The following is an 18566-nucleotide window of genomic DNA, read 5'->3' as shown; positions in this document are numbered from 1 at the left end:
GGGAACCCTATGCTGTTGTCCATAAGAGAAGAGGCTGAGAAGCATTCTCCGTCTCCAAGTTTTCCTTAAATAGCTGGCCTTCCCAAAAAAATCTCACTTTCTAGGTGGGCTTTCTCTGGGGCCCCTAGGAGAAAGTACCCTCTTATGAGGCCAGGTGGATTCATGCTACTGCAGGGGGCACAGAAATAAAGGCATCTGTATCCACCATGACGGTGTTGTGTCTAGAGCAGACGGGACCCATCCAATCTCTCCCAGCCAAACAGCCTGACAAACCAGCCTTGAATTAGCACAAACAAGGCGTCGCTAGTAGAGCTCCTAGACATTTTAGAACTTAAAAAAGAATATTGAGTGACTAATTCAGCCCTTTTGTTTTATGGGACCAGAAACTCAGATGCATAAAAGTTAAGGGACTTATTCAAGATCCCACAGCCACTTCATTTCCAAGCGCAGCCCCAGACCTGACTGTCCACATCCTTTTGTGAAGAGGTTTTTTTTTTTTTATCCCCTCAGAACGTTCCCACCCAACTGATCTGGTCCACGACTTGGACTTTGGGATCCCTTCCCCAAGGGGAGAGCAGGATGCCCTGTTTCTTCATTAGGAAATTAACAGAAACCACTTTTAAACAGTATGCCTCCAGTGCATAACAAATGTGAACAACTGATAAATACCTCACAATGATCGCAAATGACATATTTAGGTGTGTGCCAAACTATACAAGTAATTTAGGGCTTTCATGGTTTGACGCGTGCCCTAAGGAACAGGTGCTACATCTTTAAAAAGCGTGTTTAAATATTCATGGGTATCAGAAAATTCATGTTTGTTTTTTGAAATAAATTATTAATCAGCCTGTCACAAAAAAAAAAAAAAGAATGGAATTTACAGAGCATGAACTTAAACATGAAGTCATCACATTGTGTATCTAAGGAGTATGTTTGTGGTCATATAGCCCCATGTAGTGTTTTCACATGGGCATGCTGTTTTACAGCTATCTTCTTGAATTTCCATGTTTTGCAGTGAGAGGACTGGAGAGAAATGGTAATAATAAATCCGTATGAAACTACATAAAGCGACTTTTGATTATGGAGTTCAAGCCTGATGAGGTTATTAGGAACAATTGGACCCCACTGTCTTGCAGCCCATGCAAACATTTTTACTTACTTATTTTTTTCATGCAAGCATTTTTAAATTGCATAGAGTCATGATTTTCTAGAGCCTTTCCCAAACCTCAAAGCGTTACTGCTAGGGCTCCCTTCACGAGTTCTCCCCGAGTGTCGCGAGGAAGTTGCAGAGAGAGAAATGGGAGGGAGGACAAAGGGGAAAAGGTGCCCCCAACTTTCGAACTGAGATGATTCTCCTTGATGCAAAGTCAGTTGATAAAACAGATGAAAATAGTGCTTGAGAGAAGACAGGATCCTTTCTTTCAACATCAATAATTTTCAGTTAATATGTTTACATTTGTGAAAGTCGTTTTTTAAAATCTAATTTAAGATGTTTAATGGGAAAGTCATCGATTTATAAGTTTGTCACTAATTTTACTTTTCAGTATTTTGATTTACCTATAAAAATGGATCTAAAAATATTTAAGTGGATAAAGTGTTTTATTTGGTGATGAATATAATGTTTATGCTAGGTGATCCTATGTCTGTCTTTTCCAAAGAATTCTTCTGTCTCTTTGCTTAATGCATAAAATGTCTCAGTTATATTTTATATGAATGGTAGAATAAATTTCACCAACAACATTATATAGATTATCTCTCTCCCCTCCAAAAATGGACCATGTAGATTGTCACTGAAGACAATGGCTTCAATATTCTGAGCCAGAGACAAATTTCCTTTCACATCCAATGTTTTTGAAGTGAGAGTGTATTGGTTAAACATTTAACTATTTCGTCACTCGGTTGGGTTCTTCGTATTTTCCTTAGGGAAATGCTACGGAGAGTTCAGGTTAAAATTCCGTGTTGTAAATGTTGCCATGGTAAATGCAATCTAGGCCTTTACTGTTGGTTCATCTTGGATGAGCCTGTTTCTAAATTAATCATAAACCAACTTCATGTATTTTTAATACCTTCAGAATCACACTAAGTTTTGTTCACTGCTCAAGTAAGGTTTTCATTTTGTTCATATTGTCACTTGTAACCTGCCACCCCCCCAAAGCCACGGCGGGGGTTGGGGGGGGTCCCTTTAGTGAATCCCCATGTCCTCACCTTCTGTGAGCTCTTGCCTTCATAGTAAGCTAGCCCCTTTAATAACAAGGGCTGCATGCTCCCCCTTAAGCTGGCTCGTAACGAGCTACTTGAAGTCTGGAGCAGCCCTGCAAGCTTGGGCTAGTCATTGCTTCAAAGCCATTACTGACAGATACTTAACGAAGGGAAGCAAGACTAGTCCAAGAATCCTCCACTCCATTTAAAACAAAACATAACCCAGTAATCGCAGAGATTGCGATCAGCCCACAGAACGTGTGGCTGCACCTGGAGGAAAGGAATGCATCTCCCTGCACACACGGCCCCGAGCTCCGCGCGCCGGCCTTGGAAGGACGCAGTGTAGACGGGGCTGAAAGTGCGTGGGGTGGCCCTTCTGCTGATGAAAGCTGAATGTGGAGGGAGAAGGACTTCGTAGACATTCCTGTGCTCTTAAATAATTCTAAGGTAGGCTCTGAGCAAGATGTGGGGCTTCTGTCCTTTGTTGTGGTATGACTGACTCCCGGGCTCTAAATGCCGGGCTCAGAAGGAGAAACAGACAAGCAGAAGACTCGATCTGCTGCTATTCCTTCTAAACACTCTGCACGTCCAGTCAGCCCACTTGTATGTGGATGAGTATTTTTAATAGCCACTGTGGAAGGAGAAAAAAGGCATTGTAAAGATGCTAGTTTTGATCTTGGTGGTACTTTTTTTTTCTTCCTGGACTGCAAATAACATTTTCTGTTCCTTGCCGAAAGTGTTTGAAGGAAAAACCATTTTCCTTTGTGTGCATTCATGAGATAAGCAGAAAACCAGGTGTTTGGGCAAAGTAAACTATTAAATATTTAAATATTAACCAAATCTCTTTGAACATCGTGTAAGGATTAGAGCTTTATTGTCCCTGAAAGTGTTAGCTTTCCTTGCTCAGATCTTGAAAGAAAGTCCACGCTAACCGATATTTGTGGGTGGAGGACTGCAGGGAAAGACGAATACTTTCCTGAGGAACAAAAACGGGCAAGAAAGCTGGAATCACTTTTCTCCTTTTCCTTATTTATTTTTGCCCATTTTATGGTGAAAGAACTTTTTGCCCAGTTGACTGTTGACAACAGTTGGATTGTCTGTTGGTGTCTTTTACCTGATTCTGCAGGGCAGGCAAAAGAAATGGCCAAAGTAAGGCTCCTTTCATCTGCCATAGTCATTGATGTTTTTGATTCCAGGAACATTCAGGACAGATCGCTCCTCAAAGTGTACAACAAGGACCCCGCACATGCATTCAACCACACACCGAAAACTGTGAACGGAGACATGAGGGTAAGTGTTCCTGTTCTATTTTTAATTGTATTCGATAGGTCAGGCCATCCCTTTTTCTGGCACGGTCTCCTGATGCAGTCACACCCCACCACCGGGTTTCAAGGCTTCTCACCGCTCATCTTGTCTGATGACTCATGATTTGTGCCTTGGTAAAGAAATCAGATTTCCCGGATATTTGGGGCAGATGGGCTGAAATAGGGCCCGATGCATCCTCATTTATCTCTAAGCACGGAGTTGAGTTGTGCCCTCACTCCAAGGGGATCCTGAAAATCATTTTCCTAAAAGCATCCTTGGTCCATATGCATTAACTTATTCAGAGGATTTCTTGCTGTTTTTTCTCTAATGAAAACAAAACTAACTTACAAACACCAACAACAAAATCCCCATGTACGATTCCATGTAGAATCTATAAATATTCTTACATCAGCTCTTCCAAGCAATCCCTAGCATTCTCACTAAATTATTCACCTTCTAATTCACGACTGTTGTATTAAATATTATCAAACCTTATCTGAATCCCGTCGAAGGCATTGTCCAAAAATCTGCACGATGTGGCAGCTGAAATTCTCTAGATTTAGATCATCTCTGAAGATTATCCAAACATTCAAAGCACCCAGGGGTGTTTTGAAGAGAAAAGAACAGGGAAACAGAAAAGACAGATTTTTAAAGTCATATTAAGGCAGGTTCACTAAAAAAGGGACTCAGTTTCTAACAATAGTGCTATTCCTCTCCAGCTGTACCTCCTCCCCACCACACACACAAATTTAGACGATGCTGCACCATTTTATAACCGTCCTTTCTGAGGACTAGCACTCTGCTGGATGCTGGAGTTTAACTAGGAGAAAAGTAAATGAATAGGTCTTCTTGCTAAAGAAGCCCAGGCATTGCCTAGCATCGTAGTTGCATTCCCGAGATGAGGTTGTCTCTGCTTCCCGGACAGAATGTATCGGTTTGCTATTGCTGTTGTAACAAATTAATACACGTTTCCTAGCTTAAAATGACACAGACTTACTGTCTTAACAGTTCTAAAGGTCAGAAGTCCCACATGGTACTCAGTGGGCTGTAAACTCAGGGGGTCAGCAGCAGAACATCAGCTTTCCTTTCTGGAAGTTCTAGAGAGAATGTTTCCTTTTTCTTCCCCCAGCTTCGAGAGATCACGCAGGTCCCTCGCCTTGCGGTCCCCTCTTTCCATCTTCAGACTCGGCCAAATAGCATCTCTCTCACCCAGCTTCCATTATCACATCTCTAACCCTCCCTCTTCCACATTTAAGGACATTTGTGATTATGCTGGGCCCACCCAGTGCCCCAGAATAATCTCCTTATCTTAAGGTCAACTGATGAGCAACTTAATCCCCCTTCCTTGTGTAGTCAGAGGTTCGGTGGATTAGGAAGCAGACATCTTTGGGGGACCATTGTTCTGCCTACCCTACACGGTGTGTGAGTTTAGGACCAAGAGGCCAGGAGGTCTGATAGAAAGTGCTGGAAGAATTTCTAGGGAATTCTAGACTGGAATATGAGTGATGACGTTGTGGGATCAGAGCCCACACTTTGGGAGGAAAAGGCCTCTTACGTCCTCAGTTGCTGATTTTTTTTTTTTTTTTATGTCAGAAATGATGTGTGATTTGAAGTGAAGGCTGTGTTGCTACTTGAGAAAATCTAGGATTTTGAGTCTTATTTTTAGTTAGTTACACTTTAAATGTAAACCAGCACCACGTGAAGACAGATTGAGTCATGCTGATCATGAAACATGGACTGAGTGTTACAGGACCCTTGCTTTTTATTATTTCGTTATTCTTTCTTAATGACAATCTTAAGAGTCTTTGTTCTCCTGGATATCTTTATTTTTTTGGTATGTCTAACGCTCAGAGATCTGTTTCTGTTACGTAGAGCCCACACAGGGGCCCCAGCATCGCCTCTGAAAATCTTGTTTATGGCTGGGGAGGACACCTGTTTTAACTCTTAAGCAGATGTGGTACCGACATAAGGACCAGCAGTGTGCACGTAGAGACTCAAATATCAACCATATGGACAAAGCCTATTAGAATTCAGAACGTTTGCTATGGGTTTTAGTCAAGTTGTTCTGCTTTTACTCTTAGACCAGACCCTAGCGATCTTTCTGTGTTGCCCACAGCCTCCTTCCAGCAGCATTTTTTTGTGTGAGGACATCAACTGTTGTCCCCAGATGACAAGACAACAAATGTTCACCATCCAACTCCTAGACACGCTTTTAGGTTTCTGAGAAGACTACTTAGACACGAGAAGTAGAATGTGGTTTTTAAAACCAACGAGGTGTGATCATGCCTGCAATTTGTGACTTGGCCCCTAGTCACAGATTCCAGAAGCTAACAGACATGGCACTCCCTCAGCCTCACCTTTTGGCTGTGGAGGTTGAAATTCTCTCTCCTTCTCCACGAATGTAGCTGCCTTGCCTTTAAAGGGAAGGAGGCTTGGCTGAGCCCGGCCTGGAGCCCAGCTGCATTCCCCCATCACTTATGGTGAACAACAGAAAGAGAGAACAGAGCAAGGATCAATGGCTGTAGACTAAACCAAGCCACATGGTGGGTTTAGGGGAGCTCCCTCCTTCCGTGTGTTTGCAATGTGCGCGTGGCCGTGAAGGAATTTGATGATAACTACTCGCTTGAGTCAGGGACGCAGCCCCGCGCCTGATGTTATTCGCCTTCAACCACCAGCCTCCAGATGCAGCCTGGGACAGCCCGTCCTGCTGCCCACTCGTTATCCGTAAACACGCATAGCAGGAAAGACATTGGTTGGATCGAGCAGAGACGCAAAAATGGCAACACCGGAACTCTTCGGTGGCCTCCGAGACTGTCTTTAAACAATGCATTTAAGATCTTAACCTGTGAAACCAAGGAAAATGGGAGACTCCGAATCTACAGTGGTCAGTTCACCAGAGCAGTTTAATGATGGCAGTGGTGTTACTCAGGAAGCCTGTTAGACGAAAGTATTACCTTGGAGGTTGTGGGCCCCAAAACCTGCACCGAATACATGCCTGGTGGGGAAAACCTGTGTCTAGGTTTTCAGGTAGCGTCTAGCTGAGCCCTTCGGAGGCTTGTCTGTGGACGGAGACTTGTGGTTCTCTTCTGGAACGGAGCACACCCGGCTCCTGATTCTTTGCACGTGGGTGCAAATCTCCCCGATCTAATTTAATCACGTGACTTTTGTTTCCTTACAAAATTAGAGAGTAGCTTTGAAATTTAGTTCCCAAGGGACTGAGCTCACCAGATGGAAGAGGCCCTCTTGCAAAATTATGTATGCACTCACAGGGCTTGTCATTCACAAATGTACAACTCAGAGATGAGCTATTCCATTTGGGGGCTCTCAGAGGGTACCAGGGACTTCCTGTTCACCAAACCCAGTGGCTTTCTCACAGTTTGGGGGCTTTTCCACCGTCCAACACACTTTGAGATGACTTCCTGAGATTTTCTGCTCCCGTCATTCAGTTCTTTCCCTCTTGTATGTCTTTCATTTGTACAGCTCCCAGATTTGCGTTTAGAATACCCCCCCCAGACCTGGCCGTCCATCTTAAATTATGTCCTAATACCACAATCAGTCTCTGCCTCCCAGACCTCTTTTATTTCAGCTCTGCCTTTGACACCCATGAATGGTCTCCTTAGAAACCTTGGTTTCTATTTACACTGCCATTTCTAAATGCCTTGCTTACGTTCAAACACATCTCAGCCTGCTTCATTCACTAAGTCTTCTTTCTCCTGCCTCTAAATGGTCGTCAGTGTGCTCAGGTGGACTTCACCAGTGTGTGTGTGTGTGTGTGTGTGTGTGTGTTTCAATTTGCTTTTTTTTTTTTAATTTGCATCTTTACACTTGTGGTTTTTATCTTACTGCTGACTTAACCATTACATCAATGTGGATGACCCTTGAAACTATAACCCCAGCCCTGCCATCTCTCCAGACTTCAAGAGCCCAGTGTTCATCTTCCAAGTGGCTATCTCCACATGGATATTCTTCCAATGTTTCCATTGTATCCTGTTGAAGAAAAAAAATTCTAATCTTTTTTTTTCTTTAAAGTCCCTTTCCTGCTTGCTTTTTCTATGTTTAGACAAGGTAGAGTGACATTGATAGGGGGTGTGTGTGTGCATTTTGAGGGGTGGGGAAGAAGAGATTTAAAAAGTTGAGTTACCAGTGATTCTTTGATTGCCTAACTCCTGTTTCTGAACACATCCCCCAGTCACCAGAGCTGGTCCAGGCCATTGGGCAAGGCCTCTTAACGGATGCCCCTTCTGCCATCCCTGCAACACTGTTCTCATGATAGCTAACTTTTTTGAGTATTTTACTAAGCACTCTTATGAGTGATCTCATTTAATCCCAAAGTCAACATTTTGAGGCAGGTATTGGTATAAGCCCTCCTGTTGACAGCTCAGAACACAGTTGTTTAGGTATGTTAAGAAATTTGCCCAAGACCACACAGCTAGAGAGTGGCAGAGCTGAGACTGAACCCAGGCAGGTGGGCTCCAGATTCCCGGCTCTTAGCAACACTGCTCTGCTGCTCTAGTTTTAGCACTCAGTATTTTTCTAGCTATCAGTCATGCAACAGCCTTTAGCCAGGCTGCCAACTCATCTTACCCCAGTCCAAAAACTGCTTCCCAAGCCATCCCCCTAAGCCCATCATCCCAACGCACAAAGAATAGCACAGGCTGATGGTCAGTATCATCTGCATCCCAACACCCAAGCAGAGCCACTTCACAGTTCTTACTCCGGATTTCTGAAGTGCCTTCTCCCTCCCCACAGATCTGCCTTTCAAAATTCCTTCCATCTAACATACAACAGGACAATTGCCTGATTCCTTCAATAAACCGCTGGCCTGAAAAAAAGTGGGTGGAGACACTGTACATTTCCCAGGTCATGTGCACCATGTTGGGATCCTGACTGGAACAACCAACTGTCAAAGACATCTTTGAAACTCTGGGAAATTTGAACATGGGTTAAGAATCAGGTGATGTTGGGGCACCTGTGTGGCTCAGTCAGTTAAGTGTCTGACTCTTGGTTTCGGCTCAGGTCATGATCTTGAGGTCATGGGATCAAACCCCGAGTTGGGCTCTGTGCTCAGTGTGGAGTCTGCTTTACATTCTTTCTCCCCCTCCCTCTGCCCTTCTCCACTCATTCTGTCTTTCTCTCAAATACATAAATAAAACCTTTAAAGAAAAAAGGAATCAGGTGATGTTAAGGGATAACTGGTCATTCCATTGGGTAAAATAATGGCTTGGTGGTTATGTTTTGCAAAATGAGACTTACTAAGTATTTAGAGGCTAAATGACACGATGAATGGGATTTGCTTAAAAACATCCTAACAGAGTAAACCAAAAAAGCAGACATAGGTGAAACAAAATTGGTAAACTGCGGAAAAATGTCACAGATGGATGATGGGAGTTCATCAGATTTTCTCTTCTGTTTCCGAGTGGTTGAAAATTTCCATATCGAGATGATAAAACATAAAAACTTGTTTTCAAGGCCAAATAAAAGACCACCTACTTGAACGAAGCTTCCCCTAATGCTCTGGCAGAATTCATCTTTCCCATCTGGGGGCATGTGGCATGTTGTTCTGGTGTTATAACCATTTAGATGCATGTGCATCTCATCGGCAAGACTGTAAATTCTCCAAAGGTGCAAACCGTCTCGTGTTTATCTCTGTATCCCTCCCAAAGTCAGCTGCAACGTCTTAACCACGGTGAGCGTAAACCCAGCACGCACAGACTACTAAAACCATAGTGCCGCGATTGCTGTATTATTCATTTTCCGTCATTAACGAGAACCCACTGTAAAAATACCTCTGTTCTCATCACCAGAAATAGTTGCACTTTTCCTGGTTTATTTCTGTCATATGGACACTTTGAATCTTGAAAGTGATCATTTTCCCTCTTTGTGTTGCTACTCTAAAGCTTAGAATTAAATGTGTGGCCCGCCCACAACAAGCGTATAGGCCTTCGCGGCGTGCATTTTGTGTGTTGGCTTCGTTCCTGGCCTCTCTTTTTGGTTTTCCTACTTTCATCTTTTTGTCAGATGCTCCACTTTGACTTGGGGGGGGGGGGCAAGATGGTAATAATTTCTGTGAATTCTATTCATTTCTCTGTGGAGTCAGGAGACAGAGTACGAATAGTATTCATTCTAGACCATTGTTTTTCTGGATGTAAGATAACAGCCCTTTTTGTATCTACACAGCAGGCAATGTGTTAAATACTTTATTACATACTGATTAGTCAATAACTCCACCAAGGGGGTATACTGACTCCATTTTTATCGATGATGCAGCTGAGGGCAATGAGTGTTTCCCAGGCCCACGCAGCTGGTAAATGTCAGACATTGGAATTGAACCCAGTTCTTTCTGATTCTCTCTATTCAGCTGTAGCCTCCCTTCCTTGATATTTCTATTAAAGTTTTTCAAGTTTTGAAATGATGCTCCTAATGAGATTTTAGAGCCCATAAAATATCCTTTCTTAATATTTGTTTCACTTAACTCTGTTATGTGTCTATTTCATAGCAGCTTTTTATATTTAACTTTGTTCCATTTTGTTCTCTTTTGACCAGGCTAAAAAGATACCTCCAACCACCCCCTAAAAAAATGAAAGAAGAAGAAGTATATGTCATTTAGTATGTATATCTAAATGTCTATGCCTTAGAGCTCTTTTTTCCATGGGGCAGTGTTCTGGTTGAGAGGAGGGTTCTGGGATTTGGGGAGGGATAAAGTAACCCTGTAGAAATGGAAGAGAAGAGGAGCGCCTCTGTGGCTCAGGTGGTTAAGCATCTGCCTTCAGCTCAGGTCAGGATCCCAGGGTCCTGGGATTGAGTCCCGCATCAGGCTCCCTGCTCAGCAGTAAGTCTGTTTCTCCCTCTCCCTGTGCCCCTCCACCTGCTTGTGCTCTCTCTCTCTCTCTCTCAAATAAATAAATAAAATAAAAAGAAATGGAAGAGAAGAGAATCCCATAGAAATGGAAGTTTCTGGAAATACTCCTAGCTAATCCTCTTTCAGTCATTCACAGTTCTTCTCCTTGACCCACCACCAGTGACCGTGGTATTAATGACTAGCATTCAAAATATACCAATTCCAGGCCAGGTTCTGCACTGAGCATTGTGCTTGTATTCATTCTCATTTGATTTCCAAAACAACCCAGTGTGAGGGGAATTCTTGTTATCCCCGGTTTTAGATGTGGGAGCTGAAGATCAGAGAGGTTAGGGAACTTGCTCGAAGCCACACAGCTCTTCTGTGTGGAATTGGATTAGGAGCCAGGCAGGCCAACTCCAAGAACTGGCCTTCTTGCTCCCTTTGGTGGTCATGACCGTCCTTCCCCACTCTGCTGCCTTCTCCGTCAGTGTCCGTGTTCCACCCATGTGTGAAGACCTAATTCAAAAGCTACCATCTTCATCAAGACTTCCTTACCTCCTCCCTTTTCCAAGCCTCTCTGAACCTCCCCAGAACCTTGCCTGTCTACCTCCCTCCCTTGGCGCACTCACCTTTTCCTGCCTGCCATGGACACACCTTCAGTTCTTTTTCAACCCTTAGCTTCTTTTGGGGTGAAGTTCCCATTCAGTTCATCTTCCTGCTCCCTGTGTTTCCCTCCAACAATGAGGAAATTCTCCTTAACTGTCTGGATAAAAATGAGGTTCAGCTTCAGCACTTTTCCTGTCACAGACTTTCAGTTAATGCCCTCTTTGCTGAGATCAGTACAATGATTTGTAAATATAAATGGTGAACATTTGAGTTTGCAACACATTCCCGAGCTTATCTCAGTGGTAGTTCCTGACCAAAATGAGAAATAAGAATATCTGCCTGTCCTAACAAATTCCTCATCCTATCAATATAACTTTACAGCAGTTAGTAACCCTCAAGTTTAAGATGAGAATAACAGATTGGTCAGATTGAAACAAGTGATTGTCAGAAAAGCATACATATCTGCTTTTTAAAAAATTTCTTTTCAGGAGTTAAATTCACCTGTGGTACAAAGTAAGCTAACCTCTGGATACTAAATTAAATAAGACAGATCTTGTTTTGCTGTATTTATAACTCAGTTGGACAAATCTTACTTGTAGATTGAGTTTAGTCAGTGTTTTCCTATTGGATACTCCAAATACTCCAAACTCACAAAGTAGGACTGATGACTTTAGACCAGTTAACCTAGCTCCGAGGTTCACCGGTTCACTCACCCAAACATTATGTGCCCGCACCCTTCCTCTGATTCTGGCTCTTGTGCAAGATTCTGAAGATAAAATAGTGAGCAAGTGTGGTAACTGCCCTCACACATCTTTGAATCCAGCAGAAGGTCCGAAGTCAATAATCCACAAGTGCATAACCAGTCGTGATACAGACATCTGGATGTTTCCACATCAGTTCCAGGCTCTGTGAAATCCTTGCTTCCATTCTATTATTTGCTTGAGTTAACACAAGGGAACTCACTTGAGTGATGTATCTAATTATGCCCCCTTTATATCATGCTTTTCTGACAGGCAAAAAGATGTTTACATTACCATTGGTAAGGAATTACTCGTCTTGAAATGATTAGCGAGGCAAACACATTTGAATACAGTGGCTATCCAGGACACGGGGGATATTTTCTCCCTCCCTAGCTGCTTCCAGTTGGACTTTATTTTATTTTCTAAGAAGCAAGAAAGGCTAATATACGCACATCTGATATGCAGCTTCCAAGTGATACAAATCTCATCTTTCCTGCTGTGTGGCTTCTTGCTTTTCCTTGCACTTTTTTTTTTTTTTTGTCATTGAGAGGTTATGACAACATGAGCCATATTGTATTTATAAACATCACGTGTTTCCTTGATATGGCTTGCAGTTTCTGCCAGACGGAACACATGGAAGAAACATTTCTCGTTAGCTAAGCATTGGTTTTAGTTATGCTGATTTCCGGGACAGGAAAAATGCCTTCCTACTCAGATTTAACTTTCATAGAGTAGAAACAAAACCTCTGAATGTCCGTGAAATGGTTTTAACAAGGGTGGATACTGCTCCTTTAAACCACGTATTTTGACTAAAAGCTTCCTTCTGTAAAAAAAAACCCCAAGCCTTGCATTTAGTCACCATAAAGACAGGCAGAGCTGGAAGCCTTCGAGAGATGGCTGGTTTCAAGGTCTCTGCAAGTCTAGAAAGTTTCTTCTAGAAGAGAAAGGGTCACAGAAGATGTAAGGTAAGAACTGTACCTTTATAACAAAATACAATTTTCAGAGTGTTTTTGTCATGCTGTGGGACATTTGCCTTCAACTGAGTCAGGTCTTCCGTATTTCAGTTCAATTCAGTGAGGAATTAAAATTCCAGGTTTTTAATTTTCACTTCTTAACACACTGCTTAGAAGGAAACTTCTTTGTGATTGGCGATAGTCTGTTTTTTAAAAAGCCATTTAAATTATGTTCGGCTGTCTTCCATCTATAAATCCTGTGATAGTTTCTGTGTAACCTTATAATTTAAAAAGGATTTAAGGTGTCAGCATTATCTGCTAGTGCAGATCTCACTGATGTATGTGTTTTGTGACCATTTTCAGTGTTTTCATGAAGATGTTGACTTCACATTTAGTTTCTGAAACAAATGTAGAAAATTTGAAGATGTGATAACAGTGGGAGGGGGACCTGAGTATGTGTCCTTCAACATCCTAGGGAAAATTATTTATTGTTTTTTCCTTGTGAAAAACACTTTCAATTTTAAATTACAAATAGCTCTTGTGTCTCGGTTTTTACTTTTTTAAAAGAAATATCATTGTAAGCTTTATGAGTAACATTTAAAACTTCTACAATTTTATATAACAGATATAATCCTATTTTATCAGGCTTAATGACTGCTTGAAAAAAGGCTTTGGCAGAAATTATATGTACTTGAGATGACTATTTTGTCTTATTCTTGCAATAGTTAGGTCACAATATTTTGCATTTTTTAAAAAGGAATTCTGTAGAGCAGTGTCCTTTTAAATCAGTCTGTTTCCCTTTAAAGGTTCACATGTGCATGGATCTGCTTATCCATATTCCTGTGGATACCTTTATCCCGATTCGGAGATGAGTTCATGTGCATGAAAAGTTGTTATCTAATGTGGTCTCAATAATATGTATTATTTCATGTAGTCATCAGAATAACTCGACTTCATAGGTACAAGTAGACTCATTTTTTGATTGGAAAACCGAGGCCAAAAAATTAAGAAGATCACACCGTAGCAAGTGGCAAAGCTGGAGTTCAAACCCAGACCAACTCTCTTACCAGTAGCCAGGAACTCCAAGTCTGGAATCAGATACAGACAACTTAATTTGAAAGGAATAATTACAAATAAGCAATGCTTTTTTAACTCAAGAGAAATTATTTTGTACACTTTTGGAGGGTTTTTTTTTTTTGGTTGGCTGGTTGGTTGGTTGGTTGGTTGGTTGGTTGGTTGGTTGATTGGTTGGTTGGTTGATTGGTTGGTTGGTTGGTTGGCTGAGATACAGTGTAGCATCCAAAACCTAGTATCAGACTGGTTGTCTTTCCAGAGACTTGATGACAACTTCCCCGGCGTGAAATGAGAATGGTAAACAGTACATAGCGTGGGGAGAGTTTTAGGCAAACTACCCTTTCCTCTTTGCTCCTTCCTTCTTTGCTTCATGTGCTGTGTTGCTGGAAAACTGTTTTCGTGGCCCCAGAGCAGGGAGCTTATTCGTGAGCTCGATCTGGAAGTGAGAAAATGTCTTTGAATAGAGAACTGCCTACATGTCAGGCTCCAGCCTGTCAGACTTTCGGCGGAGCCATTGGGAGGAGGACAGGAAGAACATGGAATAACGTCGAAGGTGGAGGGTTCTGGAGTTAGCACAGCTAGTGGAGCTAGCATCGGGACCAGGGACTGGGGCTCTCCCTACCCCCTCCCGGAGACTGAGGCATCCACTCGGCCACAGAAACATCCCAGTGACTTGTGATGCGACGTAATTATTGCCAACAGAGTCAACAGGAGATACAGCTGCTCATAGCAGCCCTGCGCTTGGGCTTTAGGACCAACACAGCTAGCGTCCAACCCCATTTCTGCATAAAATCCAGGGCTGGTGAACAGCCAACTCAACTGAAAGTCCATTGGAACAGGACCTTCCTTTGGCAGGTAGTGGGGTCATTCCCAAAGAGTTCTGTGCCAGTGCTGGAGAGTTCGGGAGAGGTTTACCCTACAATCCCTGCCCTTTGATATCCAAACCACATCCCTTTTCTTGGCTCTTGTAAATACGCAAGTTAGCAGAAATTGCCTTTGACTGGGAGCATATGTCCTGGTATTTTCAGGTTGTAACCCTTGCACCTACATGCTATTTTCTTCCTGGGGTTTTGCTTTTCTGTCTTCTCTGTGGGTCCCCATCGAGGTAACTCAGACTCTAGGAAATTGTTTCTGATCCCATTCAGGCAGGCTCCCTCTGTCCAGGATCTTGCCCTATAGAGGGTTTCCAGGTGACTGTTCTTCACTTTACACTTTTTCTAAAATTTCTCAGGTGAGTAGGTGTTACTTTTATTTAAATTATTTTGGGGGGGCACACATTAGTTTTTTACAGAGAAGACAAATGTTTTTAAGGTACATACCACCTGGTGGTAAGATGTTTCCTCTCTGCCCTGTTTTTCTCCCCATCAGGTCAGCGATTCCTTTGCCTGCGCATAATTTGCAGGGGCAAGACTCTGTCTGCTACCGTACATTTGTGACTAGGAGGTACCTAGTTGGTGCAACCTCAAGAAACAGGCCTGACTTATTTAGAATCATGGGGTTTCAGAGGTGGAAAGAAGGCCCTAGACATCATCTTTTATAACCTCTCGCCTGTCAGTGAGACTCAGGAGGCCTAGCATGGTTGGAATGACTTGGGATGACAAGATCACAAAATAAGGATGGGACAAACATAGGGCCAGAGCCCAAGCCTGCCTGTCCCTTAGGCCAGCCTTTGCCCATCTCCAGTGCTTCCCTGCTTTCGTTCTGGCCCCTCTGGGTCCCACTTGATTGATCTCGGAAAATGTTGTCTGTCTGCCTTCTCGTAGCCAGCCATTGTTGTAGATGAATAAAGCTGGGCTTCACCTCCTCTCCATCGCAGCGCATGTCTGTAGTGGGACCAGGGCTCATTAATTGGAAATGCATGGGCCTGGACCAAAAATAAATGGATTATGAACTAACCAGATTTAGATGATCCAGTATTTTTATTGAAGGAGAATAAGCCGTCAAGTCGACTGAAAAACAGCAACTGCTTCAAATTATGAGATGCTTTGAATAAAACAGTACATATTGGCTTAAAAGGCTTGTGTAGTATTATAACATCATTTTTAAAAGTCAGCCTCCATGCTAAGGAAAATGGCCCCTGCCGTGACGTTGCTTGAAACACTAACGTATTACTGCTCAGATGACTTTCAGAGTTGTTTTTCACTCGGAACCGGTGATTTTCGGTGGCAGGTAGAAAAACAGGTTTTTAAATTTTAATAATCATGTAATGTCTTCATGAGTAATAGAGAAGTAAGCAGCACAAAGAATGGAGAGTTAATGAATATTACTGCTTCATCACAGTAAGTAAAAGAAAAAAAGTCAATTTAAACTGGACTTAAAGAAAACCATTAAATGTGTAATAACACAGTGGGTGTGAGGAAATGGCCAAAGTGGTGAATAGTGTAAAAACCAAGGCTTTAAGACAAAAGATCAGTCAGGGACTTGTGAAGACAGAGCAAAATGTCATTAAAGATTGTGTCACTGAGAAAAATGAGCCGTTTCGACATCAGAATCAAAACTAATTCTTGTTTAAGGCTTCTCAAGAACTCCAGCACCTTGTTTTTTGGCCCAAAAGAAGAGCTGTTCATTAATTATTTCTGTGCAGATTTATTTATTTGAGGCCTCTCCAGATAAAAGGTGTGACTGTCCAATGTGTGTTTAAGCCAGAGGATGCCTTCTCATCGTGGGGCAGCACTAACTCACTCCATATTCCTGAAATACAGAAAATATGTTTCCCTCAGTTGGTTGATCGACACATGTACTTGATTTCTTTCTTTACTTTTTTTTTTCTTTTCCTGCGAAATCAAAGTTCATGCTTTTCCTTGTTCTGATTTAACTCTTTGAACCGGTACATTTTCATTTGCCCTTGATATTACAGGAAGAGCCGCTAAACAAAAACCCAAACAACAATAAGAAATCGTAACGATGTCAATGATGAGGTAATTCAGAATTAGCAGGGACCTGTTTAAACTTCAGTGCATGTTTTTCATAAAGCAAGCCTCCAAAGCCTTGGGTGTCATGGTCAGGGTCTGATAGCTTCGTCTAGAGTGAGCATCTAGGACTGTTCCTTGCACTGACTTACAAGAAGGAAGGCGACGGAGAGAACATTCTGTACATGGTGGACTCCTCGCAGTAGGGACTGCGGGAACATTCTGGATACATATCTACACAGTGGATACCATTTTTGCTTGCCTTTAAAAGCAAATCTAAAAATATTTCCTAGCAGCTGTGTAACAGCAAAACAAAAAACTCTGTGCCACTGCGGTGCAAATTACTTACTAGATATCTCCAGGGTTCCGATCTTAATGCTTCGGAAATTTGCTTTAGATTTTATTGTATATATTTAGACCAAGGAGCCTATTAGCTTGCGATCTGGGAGAACCTCTGCGTTCTCATGAAAATGAGAAATGTGCCACTGTTGGCCACCTAAGGCTATAATTATGTTAATCTGACCATTTTAAGCCTGAAATATGTTGTTTTAAAATGTTTCTGTATTTTTATTATTCGTAACAATGATCTGAAGAAATTTAGTGAAATGCTAATAAGTTTCTATTATTCAGTATCACTCTGTGACTAGAGCATAAAAATTAGTCAAATGTGGTATTCTGATATATTTTTTTTATTTTGACAGAAAATTTTTATCCAGAGATAGGAGCTTCTATATATAACGCATTTAATACTAAAAAAACCACCCAAACCTTTTTTTGCATTTTAAATGTAGATACAGTGAACGTATGTGTAAGGCCATCTCGACATGTAAGTTCAATAACAGCATTTCTATATTTACATTAAATCACACTCTGCAAAAAACAAATAAGTAAATTGCCACACTTCGCTATACCAAAAAAAAAAAAAAGAAAGAAAGAAAGAAGAAAAGGGAGAGAGAGAAAGGAAAGCCAAAAACTATTTTTTGAGCAATACGGCAAGATAAATGTTTTAAATGTTTTTCTATCAAGGAGCTATCCTAAAGCACACAGATTTTACTATTTTTAATATAAAAGTGGGACAGGACTAGAATGGACAATGTAATTGAAATTCTAAGAGCATCCAGAAACTTGTGTTTAGCTAATTGGTTCAGCCTTACCCTCATCAACCAAAACTTTAATTCTGGCGACAGGCGCGCTTCATTCCCGGAGAGAGGCACTTGCAGGTGGTAAGATGGGAAGGGAAGGAGAAGGACCTAAAGCAGAGATGCCGGTAATCACCCATCCCATAATTTTTAGAAATAAGTGATATTTGAGTATACTTGTCATATCCTTATAAAGTGGATTGGAAATCTTTTATCTAGCCTGATCTGGCTTCAGAATCGCCAATTCGGGAATGGGAATGAGGAAAAGCACTTTCTTACATGGGAGCCCCCAGCATATAACTGGACCTTTGTCTTTAGAATATAATACAGCATGGCATTCCTACTTTCAGAATCTGTTTTATCTTCCCGTGAGCTCTTGCCTCTCAAAAGGAGAGTGTGTCCTTCTCATCACACCCCTATGAATATATTAAAGTGAATATTATCCATTCTATTCATTTTGCCCTAATTTGAGTGAGCCCATGCACGCTTGTGAGCGATTTTAATAAGAACCATGCCGATCACATTTCTCCACATGCGAGAGTCATACAAGAATGATTCAGCTCACTTGAAGTTCACAGAACGAGGAGGGTGAGCACAGAAGGTGTTCCTGAAGCTGCATAGCAGCAGAGCCAGAGGCTCAGAAAAGTCCGGAGGCAGAGCCACGGTCATGGCAGTGAGACCACAAACAAGGAGCTCCTCAGAGGAGAAACAGTCTTTTCATTCATAACCCAGTGCTCCTTCCTCCACAACCCACCGCCTTCCTTGGCCACCATGGTGGGGAGGAGTGCTGATGGAAGAGGATG

The 18566-nt window shown here is 42.0% G+C and overlaps 1 protein-coding gene across 8 annotated transcripts in view; it reads left to right on the top strand.

Moving 5' to 3' along the window:
- KIAA1217 (KIAA1217 ortholog) overlaps positions 1 to 18566 on the top strand; it is a 287017-nt gene that overhangs the window by 190727 nt on the left and 77724 nt on the right. For 7 of the 8 annotated variants that reach the window (XM_035029509.1, XM_035029510.1, XM_035029504.1 and 4 more), the window contains one exon: positions 3396 to 3489. In XM_035029509.1, coding sequence (XP_034885400.1) covers positions 3396 to 3489 — 94 coding nt within the window. Of the gene's footprint in view, positions 1 to 3395; positions 3490 to 10363; positions 12654 to 18566 lie in introns of those variants that run through there. The other variant, XM_035029507.1, reaches the window with a different exon arrangement.

The sequence above is a fragment of the Mirounga leonina genome, unplaced genomic scaffold (genome assembly GCF_011800145.1).
Source record: "Mirounga leonina isolate KUSES-001 unplaced genomic scaffold, KU_Mleo_1.0 Mir_242, whole genome shotgun sequence".
Classification (NCBI taxonomy): domain Eukaryota; kingdom Metazoa; phylum Chordata; class Mammalia; order Carnivora; family Phocidae; genus Mirounga; species Mirounga leonina.
The sequence above is the reverse complement of the archived record's forward strand: the minus strand, read 5'-3'. Positions and strand labels throughout refer to the sequence as shown.